Source organism: Lithobates pipiens, unplaced genomic scaffold (assembly GCF_037356315.1).
Source record: "Lithobates pipiens isolate NorthernLeopardFrog02 unplaced genomic scaffold, aLitPip1_a1.2 Scaffold_16, whole genome shotgun sequence".
Taxonomy (NCBI): domain Eukaryota; kingdom Metazoa; phylum Chordata; class Amphibia; order Anura; family Ranidae; genus Lithobates; species Lithobates pipiens.
Window position 1 is genome coordinate 325513712 of NW_027507748.1, and position 24527 is coordinate 325538238.

The 24527-nt window shown below is 40.6% G+C and overlaps 1 protein-coding gene across 7 annotated transcripts in view; it reads left to right on the forward strand.

Annotated features, from left to right (window-relative positions):
• The window catches only part of DLGAP3 (DLG associated protein 3), a 655676-nt gene that overhangs the window by 502486 nt on the left and 128663 nt on the right, over positions 1–24527 (forward strand). For all 7 annotated transcript variants that reach the window (XM_077481746.1, XM_077481739.1, XM_077481741.1 and 4 more), the window contains one exon: positions 20312–20655. In XM_077481746.1, coding sequence (XP_077337872.1) covers positions 20312–20655 — 344 coding nt within the window. The remainder of the gene's footprint in view (positions 1–20311; positions 20656–24527) is intronic.

Below are 24527 nucleotides of genomic sequence, written 5' to 3' on the forward strand. Positions count from 1 at the left end.
GTCTTGGGACACTGGATCACGTTATAAATCAGTGTATGAACTTTCTGGACTAGATAATTCATTCCTTTGTTTGTGTCCACTCAGCATTTGGGGCCCACAGCACAATTATAAAGTGCAGACAAGAAATACAATAAGCAATGAAACCACTGCAGTTATTTCTATACCATATGCTCTGCCTGTAAGCTGATGCTGAAGCTAATCTCATTAAGGATTTGATACAGGCAAACTTTAACTATGACACATATGTACAAGAGTTTCTCAGCTTTATTATGCCACATACCTGTTTATAAAATTAATTTTACCAAGTACCATCTGGTGCATTTTATCTACAATAAACGGTATGCATATTTATTGCAAGAAACCCCTATTATACATGTATACAAGTGCATTTATGCCTTTACATGATCTAGTGATGCCTGTTTTGCAAGGAATTATTAATCGTGAAAATTTCAGTTACACCCTGGACTACTTACCAAGAATAGCCTTTAATCTGTGTTAATGTACTCCTGGGTACATATGCACCATTGGTTAAGAAACTGCTTTAAATAATATAATGTTAAGTCAAATTAAAATATGCATTTGAATAAAGTTTGCAATCACTTGAAAATCACCTGTTTTGGAATGAACATGGTCAGTGTATTGTTGAAAACATTTTTGTTATTAACCTCAAGTTAGAGATCAGGATGTATAGTCATGCCCACAAAATATTGGCACCCCTGCATTTCTGTCAAATAGTGCACCACTTCTCCCAGAAAATTGTTGCAATTACAAATGTTTAGGTATTCTCATGTTTATTGCTTTTGTTTGTATTAGTATGACACAAAAAAAAGTAGAGAAACAAAAAGTCATATCTGACACATTCCACGCAAAACTCCAAAAATGGACTGGACAAAATTTTTGCCACCTCTATTTAATATTTGGTAGCATACGCTTTGGAAAAAATAACTGAAATGAATTGCTTCCTGTAACCATCAATGAGTTTCTTGCACCTCTCTACTGGAAATATGGATCACTCTTCTTTTGCCAACTGCTCCAGGTCTCTTAGATTGGAAGGGTTCCTTTTCCCAACTGCTGTTTTGAGATCTCTCCACAGGTGCTCTATTGGATTTAGATCTGGACTTATTGCTGACCAGTTCAGTATTCTCCAGCACTTTATCTTAAACCATTGCAGGGTACTTTTTGACATGCGCTTTGGGTCAATGTCCTGCTGTAAGACCCATGACCTCTGACTGAGAACCAACTTTTTGACACTGGGCCCTACATTGCATCCCAGGATTCTTTGGTAGTCTTCAGATTTCATAATGTCATGCACACTGTCAAGATATGCAGCACCTGAAGCAGCAAAGTAACCCCAAAACATCAGTCAACCTCCGCCATGTTTGACTGTAGGGACTGTATTCTTTTCTATAAAAGCCTAATTTCTATTTCTGAAAACAGTAGAATGATGGGCTTCACCAAATACAGTGCCTTTAAAAATAATTCATACCCTTTAAAAATGTCCATATTTTGTCATGTTACAACCAAAAATGTAAATGTATTTTATTTGGATTTTATGTGATAGCCCAACACAAAGTGGCACATAATTGTGAAATGGAAGGAAAATGATAAATGGGTTTCAATATTTTTTACAAATAAATATGTGAAAAGTGAGGGGTGCATTTGTATTCAGCCCCCAATGCCTTCCTAATAAGATTGGTCAGAAATCCGCATTATTTTCTAGTCTTTGATGGAATGACTTTTACTTTACTTTTTTAGTCTTTGATGGAATGAGAGGATGAAAAACAAGATATTTTCAGCTCATCCAAACCAAGCATTTAAAATGTTTACAGCATAGCTTCTTAAACTACTGCTTACATTCACATATTCACATGGTGTATTTTTATGCAGGGATACATTTTTTTTACGTTTTTATACAGTACTTGGCAAAGTAAATTGTACATTTATGAAACTGTAAAAATGTAGATGACCAAGGTAGTATTTTCCTATTACAGAGCATGGTATGGCACCAAACTTCGGTACTTAAAAATATCTATAGGTTACGTTTGCAAATCTTTACGGGTTACCAGTTTAGAGTTACAGTTGAAAGCTACTGCTAGAATTATTGCTCTCACTCTGCCGTTTGCGGCTATATCTCACATGTGTGGTGTATATGCTGTTTACATTTGGGGGCTTAACCTACGTATGTGTTCAATTTGCGTGCGAGCACAAGGGGACGAGGGCACTTTTTTACACTGTCTCTTTTATTGTTGTTGTTTTTTTTTTTTACTATTACAAGAAATGTAAAAATCCCTTGTAATAGGAATAGGGTGTGACAGGTCCTCTTTATGGAGATATCTCCTCTACCTTGGAAAGCATGAGATAAAAGAACATTGATCTCTGCTTTCCAGATAAAAAATACTGTCAGTGTTTACATCTGCCAGACCTAAAGTGATGTCATGTCTTTGCTTCCAGCCTCCCAGGGTCATAGAGAAGACAGCTTTATGGTAATCTGTTGCCATATTGGTACTCCAACCTCCCGATCACATGGCAGAGCCCAGGGAGGCCCATCTCACTGCCTGTAAAGCCATTCAGCAGCTGAAAAGCCACTAGGATGGTTTTTACATGTGAGGGAATCGCCACCCGCAAACAAAGATATCTGAATGATGCCTATAGCTACAGGACTGATTCAGTTATCACCACTTCAACCTGAAGACGTCATATGACATCCTATGGGTGGGAAATAGTTAAAGTAAACTTTGCATTACATGAAAGATTTGCTTTAAATTGTGCCCATCTTTTGCATCGGCATGCACTTCTTTTTTCACCCTGAAATTAGTCTCCCTGGTTGATACCTCTGTTGGCATGATGCTATGTTTCCATGTTACCCTTCTGATACAATTCTACTACTGTGATGATATATTAATTTATTGATGCTATGTCAACAGAGTGACCCTATGTTTCCATAGTGATGAAATATTGCCAGGAGGAAAGCATACATGCCAAGTTACCCTAGTAACAAGGTGCAGCCATTTATGCCTTGTTACTATAGTGTGTCCTTGCTACAATATTAATATAATACAGCTATGCATACTCATATGATGTATGTTGGAGTGAGGCACATTATAAGATGACACAGTACAAGAGTAAAATCAAAGTCCAACTGACATACATATGCCACCTGATTTTTAAGTCTTTTTCATATTTTATCTCCAATTTCCTGTTACAGCCATTGTGCAGATTACTGTGTAGCCCAACAGGCTCCACAGGAAAGGTGGCCACAGCAGACTGATGAAAAAATACCATATGATGTACGGATTCCCCCATCCACACAAGTGAGGTGGGTGGAGAAATCCTTCCCTCTGTGCTCTATTAACTCTGACAGTGGGGACTGCTCCCTTGTCAGAATACACTGATCAAATGAACATTTTCAAACATTCCCTTTTTAGAAAAGCCGAATCATTAGATCGACTTCTCTTGAGCGGGAATGGTCATTGATAGATCAAAATTTGGCCTGTCCTTGTTGAACTGCTGATTTTTGATCCATCTACCGCTAGATTTACACTCTCTGCTTTTAGTAATCCTGGTCTGCCATGTCCTGAGATATACACACTATTGGCCTCACGCTGTGCAAAGAGGTTTCAGCTTACAGAACAACAATCTAAGCATCAGCAGATTGACAGGAACCACCACCACACACAGCCTCCAGTATGTGTACATAAACACAGTTTTAGCTTTTACAATTCTGACCTTTGAAAAATGTCTGTATCACACCTTGCCACACAGAGACAGGAATGTAACATAGTTTACACCAGGGCTCAAAATTTTAAGTCCTGAGCTACTAGCCAGGTCTTAGCCCTGGTACACACGGTCGGACATTTCGACAACCAAATCCATCGGATTTTGTTCGACGGATTTTGTCCGATGACACAGTCAGACAAAGTTGTCAGAAAATCCGATCGTACTTAACGTGATGGCGTTATTTCGTTAGGACAGGACTACGCTAGTAGCCAATAGCTTTGGTCTAGGAATTTGATCTGACCATGCATGGCACTTTGTCCGATTGTAATTCTCTACACATGATCGGACAAAGTCCGATCGGAGCATGTTGTCAGAAAATTTTATACACAAGTTGGAAAACTTGGTCCGTCGGATACTCCGATGGAAACAGTCCGATGGAGCCCACACACTGTCAGATTATCCGACAACACGGTCCTATCGGACATTGTCCATCGGAATATCCAACCGCGTGTACAAGGGCTTAAGAGTTACCACCAGTTGATCCACCCAACCCCTACCATGTCCCGCCCCTAATTCCACCCCTAAACACACCCTCGTAAATTTTCTTGTAAAATTATACTGTTAAATGTTTTATGCAGGATTAAGTTCCAAAAATAAATATTAGCAACAACAACTTTAACAATATTAACATAAAGCAAATATCATTGATCTGATTGTGATAAATAAAATAAGGATAAAATATGATTGGGTACTATAGGCACTGTACATTTCATTACTGCCTTAAAGAGGAAGTAAACCCTGATGGGTTTACTTCCTCTTTCATTCCCTGCAAAGGCAAAGCATAATGGACTACTATGCATCGCATAGTAGCCCATTATGTGTCACTTACCTGACACAGGAGCCAGCGATGTCACCGCTGTCCCCTGTAGTCCGGCACATCCATCTTTTCGGTGGGGTCTCGCAGCTCCGCCGCTCCCATTCGGCGGAGCCGCAATGACGTCACTCCCGCGCATGTGCGCGGGAGCCGACACGCGCGGCAGCTCCATTGTTGGAAATGCCACGCTCAGTGCGCCTCAGAAATGCCTGCGCGCCGCTGTCTACGGCGCATGCACCATAGACAGCGGTGCCTGTCTTCGGGCAAATATCTCCTAAACCGTATAGGTTCAGGAGATATTTCTTGGACCTACAGGTAAGCCTTAATCTAGGGTTTACAACCACTTTAAGTAAATATTTTTAATGCTATATTAAATATAGCATTATTTTTTATGTAATACGAAGTCCCGCCTGTTGGACCAGGTCCTATGATAGACATCACATGTCCCAACATTGGACCGGTGTTCAGTCTATCATAGGAGCCAGTCCAGGAGGCGGGACTTCATATTACAGAGGTTGCCGAGTAAATGGGAGATTCACGCTCTGTGTAATAAAATCTCCATACATGGGTGAGGCTGCAGATGGACACTGATCAGGCTGCATTGATGGACAATGGTCAGGTTGCAGATGGGCACTGATCAGGCTGCATTGATGGGCAATGGTGAGGCTGCAGATGGGCACTGATAAGGCTGCATTGATGGGCAATGGTGAGGCTGCAGATGGACACTGATCAGGCTGCAATGGTGAAACTGCAGATGGGCACTGATCAGGCTGCATTGATTGGCAATGGTGAGGCTGCAGATGGGCACTGATTAGGCTGCATTGATGGGTGATGGTAAGGCTGCAGATGGGCACTGATCAGCCTGCATTAATGGGAACTGATCAGGCTGCATTGATGGGCAATGGTGAGGCTGCAGGTGGGCACTGATAATTCTGCATTGATGGGCATGGACCCCTATTTTGCTTCAAAATTCTTTCTTTAAAATGTAAGGTTTTTTTTCCTGAAAAGTCGCTATTAAAATTAAGGTGCGTTTTATACGCCTGTGCATGTTATACGACAATACATATGGTATATTCTGATAATCTTAGGCCAAAGAGCATTTGAGACTTGTTAAAAGATACAGTGGGCTCCATTCACTAAAGCAGATCGCATGCAGTATTTAGTTGTCCAGATACATTTTCCCTAAATATCGCATGCGATCCTGAATTTGGCAAATCATTATACAGTTTTGCGGTATTTACCACCTAAATATGGAAATCATTGGGGTTGATTTAATTAATGTATAACTAAAGGAAAAAACTTTTTTTAGTTTTGGATAAAGTGGAGGTGAATTAGAACACCTATCAGGTTTTCATTATCTGTGCCCCTATTAGGAAGATTGACCCTATTTGTCCTGTTTACAATTATCATTTAAAGTGAGAGTTAAAGAAAATCACACATTTTGGGTTGTCCCCAGAAAAGTAATAGAGGGAAAATCTTCCAATAGGGACACAGATGGCAAAACATTTTGGAAGAAAACTGACAGTGGTTATAACCCTCCCCTACTCTATCCAAAATGAAAAAAAAAAGTTTTGCTTATAGTTTTACTTTAAGGCAAATAGACTGTGCAATTTGCAAGTTTCTCCAAAGCTTAGTAAAGAGGTAAAGCTCACTTTACAAAGAATACCCAATCACATGCAAGGAAAAAAAAAACAGCATTTTTGCTTACACATGATTGGCTAACGGAAGTCAGCAGAGCTACAATTATTATTATTATTATTATTCAGGATTTATATAGCGCCAACAGTTTGCGCATCGCTTTACAATATGCGATTCATTTACTAAGCTCTTGCAAAGTGCTCAGTCTATGTGGCTTTATTAAATTCACCCATTACATGTAGTAAAATACACTTATTTTCTCCTGTCATTTTGCCAGAATTTTTGAGACTTTTTTGTGTATATACAAGCACATACAATATTTCACAAACATAGAACACCCCTAACATTTTTGTAAATATTTAATTTTATTGTTTCATGTGACAACACTGAAGAAATGACACTTTGCTGCAATGAAAAAGTAGTGAGTGTACAGCTTGTATAACAGTGTATATTTGCTGTCCCCTCAAAATAACTCAACACACAGCCATTAATGTCTAAACCTCTGGCAACAAAAGTGAGTACAACCCCTAAGTGAATATGTTCACATTGTGCCCAAAGTGTCAATATTTTGTGTGGCCACTATTATTTAGCAACACTGCCTTAACCCTCTTGGACATACAGGTCACCAGAGCTTCACAGGTTGCCCCTGGAGTCCCCTTCCACTCCTCCATGATGATATCATGGAGCTGGTGGATGTTAGAGACCTTGCGCTCCTCCACCTTCCATTTGAGGATGCCTGCTTGGCCAGTCCACCTTTACCCTCAGCTTCTTTAGCAAGGCAGTGGTCATCTTGGAGGTGTTTTTGGGGTCATTATCATGTTGCAGCCCATTCTCCTAAGGTTCCCTTAATGAACTATAGCTCCCCAGTGTTGGAAGCACTCATGCAGCCCCAGACCATGACACTCCCACCACCATACTTGACTGTAGGCAAGACACACTTGTCTTTGTACTCCTCATCTGGTTGCCACACACATTTGACACCATCTGAATCAAATAAGTTTACTTTGGTCTCATCAGACCATGGGACCATGGTTCCAATAAGTTCCATGTCCTTAGTCTGCTTGTCTTCAGCAGACTGTTTGCAGGCTTTCTTGTGCATCATATTTAGAAGAAGCTTCCTTCGGGGACAACAGCCATGCAGACCAATTTGATGCAATGTGCAGCGTATGGTCCGAGCACTGACAGGTGGACCCCCCCACCCCTGCAATGCTGGCAGCACTCATACGTTTATTTACCAAAGACAACCTCTGGATATGACGCTGAGCATGTGCACTTAACTTCTTTGGTTGAACATGGCGAGGCCTGTTCGGAGTGTAACTTGTGCTGTTAAACTGCTGTATGGTTTTGGCCACCCTGCTGCAGCTCGGTTTCAGGGTCTTTGTAATCTTCTTATAGCCTAGGCCATCTTTATGTAGAGCAACAATTCTTTTTTTCAGATCCTGAGAGAGTTCTTTGCCATGAGATTCCATGTTGAACCTCCAGTGACCAGTATGAGAGAGCGAGAGCAAGAACACCAAATTTAACACACCTGCTCCCAATTCAGACCTGAGACCTCGTAACACTAATGAGACACATAACACCAGGGAGAGAAAATGGCTTATTGGGCTTAATTTGGCAATTTTCACTTAAGTGTGTACTCACTTTTGTTGCCAGTGGTTAAGATATTAATGGCTGCGTGTTGAGTAATTTTGAAGGGACAGCAAATTTACACTGTTATACAAGCTGTACACTCACTACTTTACAATGTAGCAAAGTGTAATTTCTTCAGTGTTGTCACATGAAACAAAATGATAAAATATTTACAAAAATGTGAGGAGTGTACTCACTTTTATGAGATACTGTTTATATGTCATTTGCTGCAAAAAAACTCAATCACTCCAAACATAATACGATGTACATGCATATCACAATAGTTGAATACCTTGTTAGAACGTATGCATTTGTCCCATTGGGGATATGTACCTTCACTTCCTGTCCCATTGCCAAAATGGGAAGTGAGAGGAAATCCCTGCCAACTAAGGGAATTCCTTGGGTCTCCCAGGTCACCAGAACATGTGTCCCTGTTGAAAAATTTCCCCTCTATTACTTTTATGGAGACAACCCAACATTTGTGATTTTCAGTTAATTTCACTTTCAATGATAATGGCAAATAGGACAATCAGAGAGGGTGAATCTCCCTATTAGGGCACAGACAACAATAAAAACCTAATTGGGTGTTCTAATACCTTTTCACCCTATCTAAAACAAACAAAAAAAATGTTTTTCCTTTAGTTATACTTAAAGTAAATACAAAATATCTTTATAAATGTAAAATATTTAAAGAGAACCGTGTAAAATATATGTCACATCCATATTTAAATACTCTTCTTCCACCAATAAAAAATACAACGCTATGTCTTTTATTGGTGGAAAAAGGGTATTTATACATGTGTGTGATTTCTGACACTATTTTCATTCAATATATTATTTGACATTTCTAAAGATATTTTGTATTTACTTAAAGCGGGAGTCTGCCGGGAGTCCGCCATTTTTTTTTTTTTAAAAGCCAGCAGCTACAAATACTGTAGCTGCTGACTTTTTAAATAGTGACACTTACCCGCCCAGCGCACCCGTGATGTCGGCACCCGAAGCCAATCGTCTCTCGGGTGCTGCCGCTGCCATCTTGGGTATGGAAATCAGGAAGTGGAGCCTTTCGGCTTCATTTCCCGGTTCCCTACTGCGCATGCGCGAGTCGCGCTGCGCAATAAGGATGGTCCCCGCTGTCTCTGGGATCCGTGTGTTTCCCAGCAGGCAATGGGGGACTTTCGGAAAGGGGCGTAGATTCTGCAGAAAGGGGCCTACCTTCTGCAGAATCTACGCCGGAAGTGGGTGCAGATACCTGTACTGTACAGGTACCTGCACCCCCCTCCCCCCTGAAAGGTGCCAATTGTGGCGCCGGAGGGGGGAGGATTCCAATGAGCGGAAGGTCCACTTTAGGGTGGACCTCCGCTTTAATTGAACTTTGTTGTTTTCGATACACCACGTTTGTCCCATGAAAGCAGCTTCCCTTTGATTGGTGTTCTAGTCACCTTTTTTCTTTTGGATTGTTACATATGCTGCATAGTAAGTAAGTTGACGCATTTCTACAGTTTAAACCATTTTACCTCTTTATTGGCAAAGAAAAATAAAAAAAAATAACAATGATTCTAATTCTTCTCCACTGTATCCATCCCACTGGATAGCACAAGAGATAAAATACCGCATAGTTCCATGAGATAAATACCACACCTTTCGGAAGCGTTTTTTGTAAATGCCAAGAAAAGTTGCAAAACGCAGTATTTTACTGCATTTCTTAATGCAGTGTACACCGGAAGGTGTCTATATCACTATGGTTTGCCTGGCAGATATAATATGATATTCTATGGTCTATTGTAAATGTTTTCTTCTGGCTCTCTGAATGTCCCTGAGCAGTGTATTATTCTCTTATTAATCTTTTGCAGTCTGTGTTCTACTGTGCAGGGTCCTGAGAGTTCAGATCCACATTACCATTAACAAAGCTTTGCTATACTTTATATCTCTTGTCAGGTAAGGCAGCTCACACAATTGTGTTTCAACTGTGAATAGCTGTTTGCCTACAGTTCCACTTAAATGAACATAACGAATTTCAAACATTGCAAGACAGATCTCATCCGGCCAAGTTCACCTTTCTAATTTCTGTTAACCAGAGTCCACCTCTGGGTAAAGTATGGCTTAAAGCAAATGTAAATGATTGCATTGGCTTAAATAAAACATAAAGTTTACACGTCAACATGTGGATGTGAAAATAAAATTAATTTTTACTGTCTTAAATCTACAGTCTTCATTAACATAATACATAGTAATCTTGACCTAAAGGTCTTTCTGTTCTAGGGTAACAATGCTCAGCCTCTCATTGGTTGTACTGTGTTGTTACCCTGTCATACAAGATTCTGATGTAGATTACCAGTGGCTGTTACAACATACACTATATTACCAAAAGTATTGGGACACCTGCCTTTACACGCATATGAACTTTAATGGCAATAGCAATATACAGCATGGAGGTGAGGTGAGAATAGATCTCTCTTACAATTCAAAAAGTAGTCCTTTCCTATCCATAAATCATTTCAATTCCAAATCCCTTGTCCTGACAGGAAGTGAGATTAAATCTCACCAGTAGGGACACAGACAATAATAAAACCTGGTAGAGGTGCTAACTTTGTCTACCCAAAACAAAATGCATGTTTTTTGCTTGACTGAAGCCAGGCTTTAAATTCAGGCCAAAGTATCAGTGCCTGTGCAAAGGGATCCATTACACCCACTGATACACTCTTTGGCGACCCTCCCCTGCTACTCTTTTACTCTTTTCACCTGCTTCAGCTTGCAAAAATGAATAGTGCTTTCAGCTATGGGGGGAATTTGACCTTCTCCTATGTTACATTGTTTGGGTATAGGAGCCAATCACAAGGCATGGGCATTGCCACATGAGTGAAAAAGTGACTTCACAACTCCACCTATTGTCTGACACCAGCCGTCACTGGGGATTTTAGTATTGGATGCAACAGTAAAAAGGATGGCAAGAGAGCAATGGGAAGGTCGACCTAAATGGGTTGGGTGGGGGCTCTTTGTCAAGACACCATCACTTTGCCAGAATTAGTACAAACTTGTTTTTCTTACTAGAAATGCAGTGACCTGAACTGAAAGCACAAACAACGTTACCTTTCTTTTCTAAACTACTAATCACCCTTCACCTGTAATGGAGAAGAGAAGACATTTTTGAAGTCCAGCCTAGCTGACAACCATGGTCCCCTCTCTTGGAGTGAATGCAGCCACGCAAGGGCAAGCATTATATTATTGAGAGGAAACCACATGAAAAAAAAAATGAAAAAGTACAAACTTTATAAAGAAAAAAGAAACTGAACCTTTAGAGATATTGTATTTTTTTCAGTGTGTTTTTGATCATGAAAAAAGGTTTACATTTGAAGAAAAGTACAGCACTAGAGCAGTCAGATTGAAGGTCCTTTTTCTTGGTATTTTTAACAAGCTGTGCTCAGTGACGCAGCTGCTTTGCTCAAATTGCCTTTTTATTCTGTTTGCTATATTACTACGAACCAGTTCACCTTTGTACCTTCCTTGGTAAAAGGAAGATATATAAATAAAAGGGGTGTAATTACAAACATCTGCCTTTCAACTTGGTTAGCAAAAACCATATATTATCTGTTGCCTAGGACAGCAAAGATAAAATAGCATTTTTTTACTTTCATTCACACAATTGATGATCACCCTATTTTAAAACTGTCAAATTACATTTGATTATACAGTCGTATAAAGGTACAGTAATTGGCAGGATTAACGTAAAGCTGAACTTTATCCTCCAATAAACAGCATTTAATCCAGTTCAGTGTTCACTTGAAATAAATACGTGTGTAAATACAGTTAACCGTGTACCCTTGGTCTGACCTGTTGTTTCCTGTAATTCACGGCACAGCAGAAATGTGAGAAAGGTACTATCAGGGGTCTGAACAAATCAGACCTTTTTTCTGTGCATAAAACTGTTAGCCTTACACTGGGAATATGTTTACTGTGGTAGAGCACAAGAATGATCTAACAAGTGTGATTATGTTCCTTCAATGTCTAATCAGTAGTCTGGACCATCTTTGACCAAGCTGCACTGTTTAACTGCATCTGTGTTCAAGATTTTACTATGCTGTCTGGCAGGAATGTCTGAATCCCAAGCCTGGCTTAAAAGATTTTCAATTTTTTTGATACATTTTATATATGTAGCTATGAATTTAGCACTTTGCTGGAGGTCAGCCTTGAAGAAAAAGGGTCCCCTAATAATATCTTGTGGGACTGCTTTCTAATTCAGTCCTACTAGTTTGGAATCTGAAAGCTGATTACACACATCTTGATGTATACCTTTTACTCAAAACATAAAGTTCTAGTCCTGCACCAGATATCCCCCCTTCCTCCCTCCATACAGGAATGAATACATGAGATAAACTTAACCTTCTATACTTATATATGGAATAGGTCAGACACTATCTCAGCAGTTACACAACAAAACCTCCATGGAGAAACTTCAAACTCCCAAAATCTTATAAAGAAATAAAACAAACCAGAATTTAGAGCCTCCTTACTTTTTTATTTTCTTCTAGGAGAGATAATCTCATGCCCCCAAAGTGTTTCCTTTTGCTCCTATGGTTGAAGATCTCAAGACCTCGTTAAACAAAGAATCCTCTTTTGCATCCCAACCAACCCCTCATTGCCGCTCTACTTTCTACTCTCATTCCACCTCCTCATTCTGTCCTGCTTCTTTCCCTCTCTTAAGGCCCATACACACGATCAGACTTTTTGACAACAAACATGCAAATTAGCTGTTTTGGAGCAACATCCGACCGTGTGTACGCTCCATCGGACAAACTTTTTTGGTTTTCATCGGACTTTTGTTGGCTGTGCGAACGGACAAACTTTCTGGCAACAAAAGTCCGATGGAGCAAAGTCTGATCGTGTGTACAGAAAACCATAGGACTTTTGTACAAAGTACAAACAGGCATGCTCAGAACCAATGCAAAAGATCAGACAACAATACAGAAGTTGACCAAAGGTGGCAGTAAAGAGCAGAAAAACCATGTGATTTGGTGAAAGTTGGCTGAAAAAGTCCTGCTGTGTGTATGCAATACAAGTTCAGGGCCGACGCCCTTTGTACAAAAATCCAAGGGAAAGTTTGTACAAAGTCCTATCGTGTGTATGAGGCTTTACCCTAATTCTCATCTTTCATTCCCATTTTTTTTTAAGCCCTCTGTCTTCCCTCCTTTTTCTGGGTTTTACCAGTATGCCAGTTATAGGGCTCCTCCCACTCTGATCAAAGTTTACATTTTTAACCAAATTTTTATTCTCTCTTTTAATTTCTTTTTGCTTCGACACACCCTAATTGACCATCAACATCACAGGATCATACTTTCCACAATAGCTAACACCCACCTCTCTGGGCTGACCTGATAAAGCAGTTATGCAAAAGCTCTCTTGGTCCTGCATCACTATAGCTTTAAAATTTGTAACATTCATGAGTCCATCTCTTTCCTAAAACACCTAAAGGGTTAGCAATGATGGATGAGACTAAAGGCCCATACACACGATAAGACTTTTTGACAACAAACAAGCAAATTAGCTGTTTTGGAGAAACATCCTAGCGTATGTACGCTCCATCGGACAAACTTTTTCATTTTTCATCAGACTTTTGTTGGCTGTGCAAACGGACAAACTTTCTGGCAACAAAAGTCAGATGGAGCAAAGTCTGATCGTGTGTACAGAAAACCATAGGGCTTTTGTACAAAGTACAAACACGCATGCTCAGAACCAATGCAAAAGATCAGACAAAAATACAGAAGCTGACCAAAGGTGGCGGTAAAGAGCAGAAAAACCACATGATTTGGTGAAAGTTGGTTTAAAAAGTCCTGCTGTGTGTATGCAATAAAAGTTCTCGGCCGACGCCCTATGTACAAAAATCCACAGGAAAGTTTGTACAAAGTCCGATCATGTGTATGAGGCTTAAAGTGGTTGTAAACGCTTACAAACCACTTTGACCTACAGATAAGCCTAGATTAGACAGCGGCGTGCTGGCGCACTGGGTGAGCCGCAGATCGCAGTGATATGCCGCGAGTGTCAGCTCCCGTGCGCCTGCGCGGGAGTGACGTCATCGCTGCTCCGGCGAATCACAGTGCCGGAGCAGTGAGACCCACCAAGAAGATGGACGCTCGGAACTACAGGGGACAGCGGTGACATCGCTGGCTCCTGTGTCAGGTAAGTGACAGATAATGGACTACTATGCGATGCATAGTAGTCCATTATGCTTTACCTTTGCAGGGAATCAAAGAGGAAGTAAACCCATCAGGGTTTACTTCCTCTTTAAGGAAGAAAAGGTATTTTTAGGCAACAAACACGAACGTAGTGACGTTTCAACGTACTGACGACACTTCAAAAGAGGACGTTCAATTTCTCCAGCGCCACCTTTGGTCAACTTCTGTATTGTTGTCTGATCTTTTGCATTGGTTCTGAGCATTCGTGCTTGTACCTTGTGCAAAAGTCCGATGGGTTTGCGTACACATGATCAGACTTTGCTCCATCGGACTTATGTTGTCAAAAAGCTTGTCCGTTCGCACAGCCAACAAAAGTCCGATTAAAACTGAAAAAGTTTGTCCAATGGAGCGTACACACGGTCGGATGTTGCTCCAAAACAGCTAATTTGCATGTTTGTTGTCAAAAAGTCTGATCGTGTGTACGGGCCTTAAGACAACCCAACATTTAATGAGGCATTGGGGGTTATTTACTAAAGGCAAATCCACTTTGCACTAGAAGTGCACTTGAAAGTGCACTTGGAAGTGCAGTCGCTGTAGATCTGAGGGGGCATGCAAGTTAAATAAAAAACAGCATTTGAACTTGCATATGATTGGATGATAAAATCAATAGTGCTTCACCTCATTTCAGATCTTCCCCTCAGATCTACAGTGACTGCACTTCCACGTGCACTTGCAGTGCACTTGTAGAGAAAAGTGGATTTGCCTTTAGTAAATAACCCCCATTACGTTATGCTTTCTACTATATATAGATGCATATGTTTTTGCTCCCTGTTGCATTTTAATATTGTTTTACTTGCAGTATATGACTATTTTAATTATCTACTACACATCCTTTAAAAAAATTGAAATAAAAAATTGTAGAATTTGTACATCTGAGCTGGAAGACTTGAATTTGTAAGTGCCGGTATGCATTAGGCTGTTAAAGTTAATATACACTATATTGTCAAAGGCATTGGTTCATGGGTATTTACATACCCATGAACTTCAATGGCATCACGGTCTTAGTCTGTAGGGTTCAATATTGAGTTGGCCCACCCTTTGCAGCTATAACAGCTTCAACTCATCTGGGAAGTCTGTCCACAAAGTTTGGGAGTGTGTCTATGAGAATGTTTGGCCATTCTTTCATAAGCACATTTGTGAGGTCAGGCACTGATATTGGACGAGAAGGCCTGGCTCGCAGTCTCCGCACTAATTCATCACAAAGGCATTCTGTCGCGTTGAGATCAGGACTCTGTGCAAGCCAGTCAAGTTCCTCCCCCCAAACTCACTCATCCATGTCTTTATGGACCTTGATTTGTGCCTTGTGGGCTGCTTTCCCAGAAGAGTTGAAGCTGCAAAGGGTTTGGCCAACTCGATATTGAACCCTACAGACTAAAACTGGGATATCATTAAGGTTCATGCCCGTATAAAGGCAGATGTCCCAATAATTTTGACAAAATCATGTATATTGTCATTGCCTCATGGCCAACAGGCATAAAAAGTGGAGGAATCCTTCTTGAAATGGGATAAAACACTTGCAAGGTCTTAGTAGTCTTTTTTTTTTTTTTATTCCCTTGTAAGTATTCACTTGTGTCATTGTCATAGTTATAAAGCCATGGTTAATGAATTCAAAATTCTTAACGAGAATATATTTGGAATGATGGTCAGACACAACATTGTAAGAACAGTCAAAAGTATAAACAAGCAAAAAAGGAATGCTGTTGCAGGTAAGTTTTTTGCAATCGTACTTAAAGAGGAATTAAAGCCCAAACTTTTATTTTCATTTTGAATAGTGTAAAGGAGGGTTAAAAAACCCTGTCATTTTTTTCTTTTTTTTTCACCAGTTTGTCTGTCTGTCTGTCTTATTGATGGATTTCCCTTCACTTTCAGTCCCATAGCTACAACTGGAAGTGAGAGGAAAACTCTTCAAAGTGAGGGAAATCCCTGGTAATCCTCATTGGAAGGTTTCCCCTCTATTTTTGTTCTGGTGACCGCTCAAAATTTTGGGTTTTCTTTGACTCTCCCGAATTTCACTAGGACCAAAAAAACCTGACCTTCCCTAATGAGGCCACAGACAGCATTAAAGATGTTCTAATGCCACGTACACACGACCAGACTTTTCGACATCAAAGGTCCGACGGAACGATTTTGGCGGACCATTCGATCGTGTGTGGGCTGCAGCGGACTTTTGATTTGCAAAAATGCAACAGACTTTAGAAATGGAACATGTTTCAAATTTTTTCGCCGGAACTCCGCCGAACCCAGTTCCTACCGAGAAATCCGCTCGTGTGTATGCTAGTCTGACGGACAAAAACCGACGCGAGGGCAGCTATTGGCTACTGGCTATGAACTTCCTTATTCTAGTCCGGTCGTACGTCATCACGTTTGAATCCGTCGGACTTTGGTGTGATTGTGTGTGGCCAAGTCCGTTCATTCGGAAAGTCCGTAAGAACTCTGCCGAAAGTCTGTCAGACCTAGTCCCTCGAAAAGTCTGGTCGTGTGTATGTGGCATAAACCCTCTCCACTGTACCAAAACTAAAACAAACATCTTTCTGTTTCTATATTTTGAAGGAAACCTAATGGGAAAAAATAGAGGTTGCCATTTCCGGCTGTTCCTGATCAGTGACCTAGAATGCACTGAAGCCAGTGGCTTGGCATTAAGCCAAACAACTAGCATTTTCAGAAAAAGGTTATTGTTACAAAGAAATGTGTGCTAGGAAAACTGTGTCAGCTGATATTGTTTTCAGCTGTAGGTTATCTTTATATAATGCTGAGCCAATGGCTTCAGTGCTTTATGAGTTACTGACTAGTTCTAAATTCTAAATTCACTTGATGTATGCTTAACAGGGTCAATGATATGGAAGGACATAGAATTCAGAGACATTTGGGTTAAAATGCTACCTACAGGAGAATTTTTACACATGTGAAAAAAAAAGAGACAGTGACTGGTCTGCTATATTCTCCCAGTTGCCTCAGTTTTGCTGGTGTCCCAGGAGGATAGATGTCTTTTCTACACTGGGAAATTTTTTAAAATGTTACTAGCAACTTTTTCTCTTCTCTCTTTTTTTGTTCAAGATAATTTTTTTTTCAGTCAAGACTTCATCTACCTGCTGCTTGAGCTGGTCTCCTATGAAATTATCTGCCTAGTAGCTAATACACTGTTAGTGTATTCTCAGAAGACATACAATTCGGACAAATTTTGGGTTATTCGGAGATTTGGATGTATCCGAATCTCTGAATGAAACAGTAAGGAATAGCAACAAATTTAGTTAAAATTTATTTTTGTTTATTCATTTTCTAACAAATTCCAACTTTTCAGAATTAGAACTCAGATCACTTTAAAAACGATTGGTGTGACCCAGTCTTAGAAGACTTATTAAAGAGTAGGCTGTGTGTTTTCTGAGGTAAGTACTTCATACATCACACTGGTGGGTGTCATTATTACACCCTTTTCTTCTGTTGATCAAAAGTACTGATCTACCCTAGCAAAATAAGCCTAGGCCTCAATCTGAGAAGAATCATCCCTCTCCAGAGACAAAGAAGAGTTATTTGTAGGTTTCAGTCTCTAAGGCCAAACCTAAACTGGGAGTTCAATTTCAATGCAAACCCTGGGCTCCAAACATCTCCCAAACATGCTTTCATTGTTGTGGGGAACCCCCAATTTTCAAAGTGGGAATAATTTGTTAACTTTCATGGACATTTAGACAGACAGCATCTCAGATGTTTGGGTAAGGGAGGTGATTTCAAAGGGCTACAAATAATTGTTCTGCTCCCAACCCCACCTTGCTTCTGGTGTCATCGACCTTCCGGTGTCGCTACTCAGATTAGCATACCTTCATGCAGGCCTTGTGGGTCTTCTAGATCATAGAGTTATCACCCTAGTTTCTGTTTCAGAAAGATTTCAAAGAATTTATGCCAACCTTTTCACAGTTCCAACACCAAGAGGGGCATATGCCCTCTCATGGACCTCAAGGTCCTGAATGTCTTCATACAACTCCAAAAGTTTCATATTAAATTCACCAGGACTGGGATAGCCTACATTCATTAGGGAGACTTTCTGGCTTCTGTAGGAATCAAGGATGCACACTTGAATGCCGCTTTTATTTCAGAACAACATCATTTTGCAAATTTTGCTGACATTCCAACCTGATCAGACTCCAGACAGATGCTCAGTGGGCTCTTCCAGATCAACCAGATTAGTCCCCCGATATTAAAATTTTGAAAATTCACTTCTCAAAAAATATACCATTGGAAGACATATTTTGTTTGGTGTGAGCAAGGAAACGTTCATGCCAAAATATACTCCTTAGGATAAATTTTGACATTTTTAAAATCAGGCCTGAATATCCATTGGCCCAGTAGTATTAAGGGTCAGATCTCAGCACTTGCAGTCTTGTTCCATAGACTGTTACCTGCTTTTTCTTTGATTAGGACCTTCATGTAGGTGTTTCTTATGTAGCTCCCCATCCTGTGTGCCCACCTGTGTCTCTATGGGATTTTAATTGAACTCTCCTGCCACTTCAAAACCTCCCTTTGAAACTATCAGGGATATTCCCCTTTCAGTACTCGCCCATATGATTGTGTTGCTTGTTGCCATAACCTCTATGAGATGTGTGTCTAGACTGGTGGTTTGGTCTTATAAAGAACCTTTTCTGGTCTTACACAATAAAAAGGTTGTATTAAAGCAAAGAGTCTTCTTCTGGTTTGGTTTCAGCCTTCAACCTTAACATTGTGCTCCTGTTCCTCTGTTCCCCAGTACATCAGATAAACATTTTCCTTTACTATCTGGATATAGTTTGGACTGTGTGTGGACCTACATTGTAGCCACTGCCTACATGAGAAAACAGGATTTTCGTAATTACCCTATTATTTCTTAAAACTCCTTTCTTCAGGTTAATTTAGGAACACTGGTCCCATCCCTTTTTTATGGTCTTTCACTGGACACTGCTTTGTTACATAAGTGAGGCATGCTGGGAATGGGAGGAGTTATGCAGGCTGGTCACTTTTTTTTGTCCGTGTCCAAATCTTTCCTTACAGTAGATTGCAGTATAATCCTAATGTCTTTGAATCCTGTGTCTGCCAATGAACTTGAAAAAAAAGGATTTATTGGTAAGTACAAACATTCTGTTTTTCTTTGTACATCTCTCCCTTAAAAGTAATCCTTATCGATCATATCCTCTGCTTATTACATGGATATTGCCCATAAAATAGTTTACAATGTGCGCTATACTTATATCACTGTATTAAAATGAAAAAACAACAGCAATGGCACGAACTGTTATGCTGCTGGGCTGATTTTTATTGCTTTTGATCATAAAAGCATTCTTGAGAAAAGTGTTACCAAGGGTATTTTATCAAGCTGCACTAGCTCCTTTCTATTCTTTTCCCCTACACAGGCATTATTTGGTTACAATCTGAAAATTCAGTATTTGCAACTATTACCAAGGCTGCATTAACACCTGAGCAATGCGGGAGAGTCAAGTTTTTCAGGGTTTTTTGTGCATTTTTGGCATGAGGCTGGATTGGGCTGCCCTACCCTCCAGAAACGCAACAACGTAGCTTCTGTACCATCCCTTTTTTTTTTTTTATCCAATTTTGGCACGTTTTTGAATAGCACATTTTTGCACATTTTTAGCAATTTTGTCACGTGACAAAATGCCTATTACTTTAGTACGTTTGGGGTGCATTAAAATGAATGACACCCAAATATTTGTTTTTAGAGTCTTATGTAAACACAAACAGAAACAAGCAATTCCACACGTGTTTCCAATACACTCAGATGTGAACAGGGTAGAGGGATGAAAAACAAAATTAGTATAAACAATTTCGGGACCACCCTAAAAAGCTATGCTACAGATGTGGGCATACTCACAAGCCCCATGGGGGTGTTTAAAGGAAAAAAATACATTGTACAGTTTTGAGATGGTGTAGATGAATTGGTGGTCAAGATGCTGGTATATATGCATTGGTGGGAAGAATGTTCCCTTACAGATAGGTAAAATGATCCTTAATATCAGTGGTTACTTATCTGAGAGGCTAACAATCCCCCTAGTCACCATACAACTGATATATTTTGTACCTGTCAATTTCTTGTGTGTCACAGTGTGAGTTAATAAAAACCCTACTGTGTTTTTTTTAAAGCTTCTTAATCCAATAACTAAGCTAACATATCTTTGTGCCTGCATATTTTAAAAAGCGCAGTTAAAGTTTGATAATGTTGACATGCTGTTATTTTATTTTGCTGCAGCCTTCAGTTACCGTAAAGCCCCACCACCCATCCCACCAAGGCTCCTTTCCAAGCCTCTCATCTCGGTTACAGCCCAAAGTAGCACAGAATCAACACATGAAACCTTTCTGCACAATGAGCCAACACGATTACCTTGGTCCAAAGATGGCAAGGTCCATTGCAATTCTAGTGAAAGTCTAGAGGGAACTAAGGCCAGAAATTTGTCTTTGGACTTGGCAACTGTCCAACAGCGAACTTCACCCAAACCTTCCACTGTGATTAGCAAAGCCCTACCACTGGTAAAGAGGGAGGAGCTTAAGAGTGTCGCAAGGCAGAGAAAATGGCGTCCGTCCATTGGTGTACAGGTATGAATTTAAGATCCTCTTCTTTCACTTTAGTAATGTATCTTTGTGAATAAAATTTTATTAATATTTGTAATTTATTTTTTATTACCAGGGTTTGCTTAAAGTGTTTGTTAAGTGATTTTTTTCCTATTCTAGTTCTGTCTGTTATATAACAGTAAGCTCTGCAGTGAATGCCATTTATAAAAATTTGCTGTATAATACCTTATTTCAAAGCGCCATTTGGTTCTCAGGTGACTGCCCGCTGGTCTCCTCTCCCAATGTGATAGCTGCAGGGGAAGGTGCTGGAAAACCCCCGCTGATGCCAGCTGAGACGTGGAGAGAAGGAGTCACGTGAAATAAGCCATTATACAGCATATTTTTATAAATGACACCCACTGCGGAGCTTACTGTTATATAACAGAGGGAACCTTAGAAGGAAAACACTGTTATTTTTAGAGAAAGAGGGAAGGATCAGGGAGCTGACAGGCAGAGAGGGAGGGGGGAGGAGGACACAGGAGAGCAGGGCTGCGGATGATGGAGGCATGTAAACTGACCATGGTGTCAGCTATGATACACTGTGGTCAGTTTACATAGGGGAGGGCAGAAATTGCCAGGATCAGACAGTTTTTTTAGGTGTTACAGGGTGCACAAGCTGTATACCATGCTATAAAGGAGCAGGATCCAATTCCTTTTTTGGGGGGGTTAACAAATGCTTTAAGCCAAATAAAAGAAAATCAGTATTATTTAAATATATATAAAAACACAAAAAAAAACCCTGAAACTCCAGAATTACTCCTTAAATTGTGCTTATATGTTGCTTATCTATTGTACTATGCAATGTACATATATGACTGTTGCTTGGAATATCCACGTGTGCAATTCCCATACCATGCATGATTGATAATTAACTGTTGATTGTAGATGCTCTAATACACAGTACTTTAAACTTGTCTACTTTTTTGGTGCTTGATTCTCCCCTCCTTTTGCCTTTAAAGAATCAGTGATCTTTTACTTTACCATCTTGACATCTCCAAAATGTGCCCCTTTTTAACTAGGGAAACCACCAAGCTACTCATTCAATTGCTTGTCACTCCCTTCTTATAAGCCTACCTCTCCAAAGGCTATCCCTTCTCCAGTCTATCATAAATGCTGCTGCCAAACTCATCTACCTTACCAAATGCTCATTGTTTGCCACCCCTCACTGCCAATCCCTCCACTGGCTTCTGATTGCCCAGCAAATTCAATTTAAAATACTCACAACATACAAAGCTATCCACAACGCTGCTTCAAGCTACATCATCAATCGTGTCTCCAAATATCACCCAAACCATCTTCTCTGCTCTTTCCAACACCTTCTGCTCTCTAGCTCTCTAGTCTCTTCCTCCCATGCTCGTTTCCAGGACTTATCCAGAGCCTCTTCCATCCTTTGTAACTCTCTACCTCAATCTGTCTGGCTATCTCCTACTCTGGCCACCTTTAGGCAATCCCTGAAAACTCATCATACTCAAACCTCTTGGATTGTAAACTGTAGGCACTATATAAATCCTTTGTTATAATAATAATAATAATTATTATTATTATATGTGAAATTAAGTTTGCTTTACTGGGAAAGTGTTGTTTTAAAACTCTGGGACATATTTATACAGCAGTGAATGTGACATTTACCAAGTATTCCCTGCAGGTGAATTAATCACAGTCATTTAAAATACATGCACCAGGAAGATATACCTACAGTGAATTTTTGACTGCTACATTCGATGCTTGTAAATAAACACATTTAATGGCAAATTTGCATTGCTCCCTTCATATAATTTGTAGGTGATCTATTCCTTTTAAAAATCCTTGGCACTAGAAATTGAGAAAGGAAGATACCATCTGTTTATGTCAAGAGATGCCCAATTATAACTGAGCCAATGACAATGACTTCAATGACATTTTAATAAAGATGTTTTTCTTATGTACATGGCAATAAAGAAAACTACTTTTTTTTTTGCGAAATAAAACAATTTTTTTTTTCATAAAACCTGTTCTGGTGACTCCCATAACTCTCCTATCCATGAAGGGTGCACCTCAGACCTGCTAGCATGATATATATAGAGAGAAGAGTTTTTTAATTGTGGGGCGTGTTACAGTTGTGATTAGCAGCTGCGAGCTGAGGGTTACTTATAAATGTGCCTAGGTGTGGGAGTCCTTTAGGTGGACTTTTTGAATAGTAGCAAGGTATGTTTAGTAATAGGTTTTACAGAGGCTTAATGTTTAGCACCTATGCCTTGCAGCACTAGGGCCTTGGTTTTAATCTCAGCCAGGACACTGCATCCAGCTTGCATGTTCTCCCTGTGTTTGCATGTTTTTTCTCCAGGTACTCCAGTTTCCTCCAATGCTCTAAAGCAGGGGTATGGAAATAAAATTCACAAAGGTCTGGTCAGAGACGATCCCTGGGTCAGAGATACCTGGGTGCAGAAATATTTCTGGCGCCCCCCCATGAGCATGGTCATCTTACTAACCCCTACCATTTACAAATGTTTCTATGGCACAAAACCTGAGGATAATGTTCAACAGCTTATCACCGATAATTCTAAACTTTTGAGTTTACAGTTGTTTCAGTAAGTCTAAACTGCAAGCATGCCAACCACATCCTGAATTTTACGAGCATTAAATAATCACGGCTAACCATTACCTGTCATCAGATGTAGCCTGACCCTTGCCACCATTACCTGTCACCAGATGTAACGTGCCACCGTCGCCTGCTGCAAGGTGCAGCCTGTCACTTGCCACCATTGCCTATCACCAGATGCAGCCTGTCACCTGTCACTTGCCACCGTTGCCTGCCACAAGATGCAGCATGTTACTTGCTAAAACAACAAATTCTCCTACGCTCTGGTTTCTTGGTCTTTGAAATGTGATATAGACAGTTTGAAATGGCATGTTACTTGCTACCATTGCCTGCCACTTGCCACCATTGTGTGCCACAATTTATAGCGTCTCACTTGCCACCATTGCCTGCCACAAGATGCAGCATGTCACTTGCCAATATTACCTGTCACTTGCCACCATTTCCTGTCATCGGATGCAGCATGTTACTCATAGCCTGGCTCTCTCTCCATCCCCTTCAGCTGGGCATGTTGGGGGCTGCAGTTTCCCCCTATGATTGCAATGAGCCTCCCAGGCCTCGGGACTACATGTACCATGATCCTCATTTCTCCTTCTTTTTGTTTGCATTTTTTTCCCTGGCCAATGGGAGGAAAAGGGGGGGGGGGCATAGCACCGGCTGTCCTGGCAAGTGCTTCTTAGGAGAACAGCAACATGAGGAGGAGGGGGGAGAAGAACTTGCAGCTGCTCTCTCTGCTCTCTCCACACACAGAGACACAGCCGCTCCGATCTCATGCTGTTCTGCTGCCCTCTGATAGAAGGGGGAATGGGCAGGAAACAGAGCTCTCTTCTGATAGCAGCGCCTCGAGCGGCGGGGGAGGAGGGAGGCAGCGCAGTTTCTTCTCCCCAGACCCACTCCTATCATTTGCCGGCGGGGAGAGAAAGCAGTAGGGGGATCCGAGGCACCTGAGCTTCAGCACCCCCCCCCCCCCCCATGTCCCTGGGTCAGGTCAGTAAAACTTTCTTCCAGCATGGGTCTGAGTCTCATATTTGTGCTACAACCCAAATCTTTAATATCACAGCCCCTCCCCACCTGTACATTTAAGTTCCCCCTTTACATCACAGCACCCTCCCCTCTTTATATCACAGCCCTTTTCACATCACAGACTCCCCTTTATGCCCCAGTGTCCCCTTTTTACACTACAAAACATCCTTTTTACATCACAGTGCTCTTCTTTATATAACGCCCCCCCCCACCCCTTTACAATACAGCCCCCTTTTACATTACATAACTCCTTTTACAA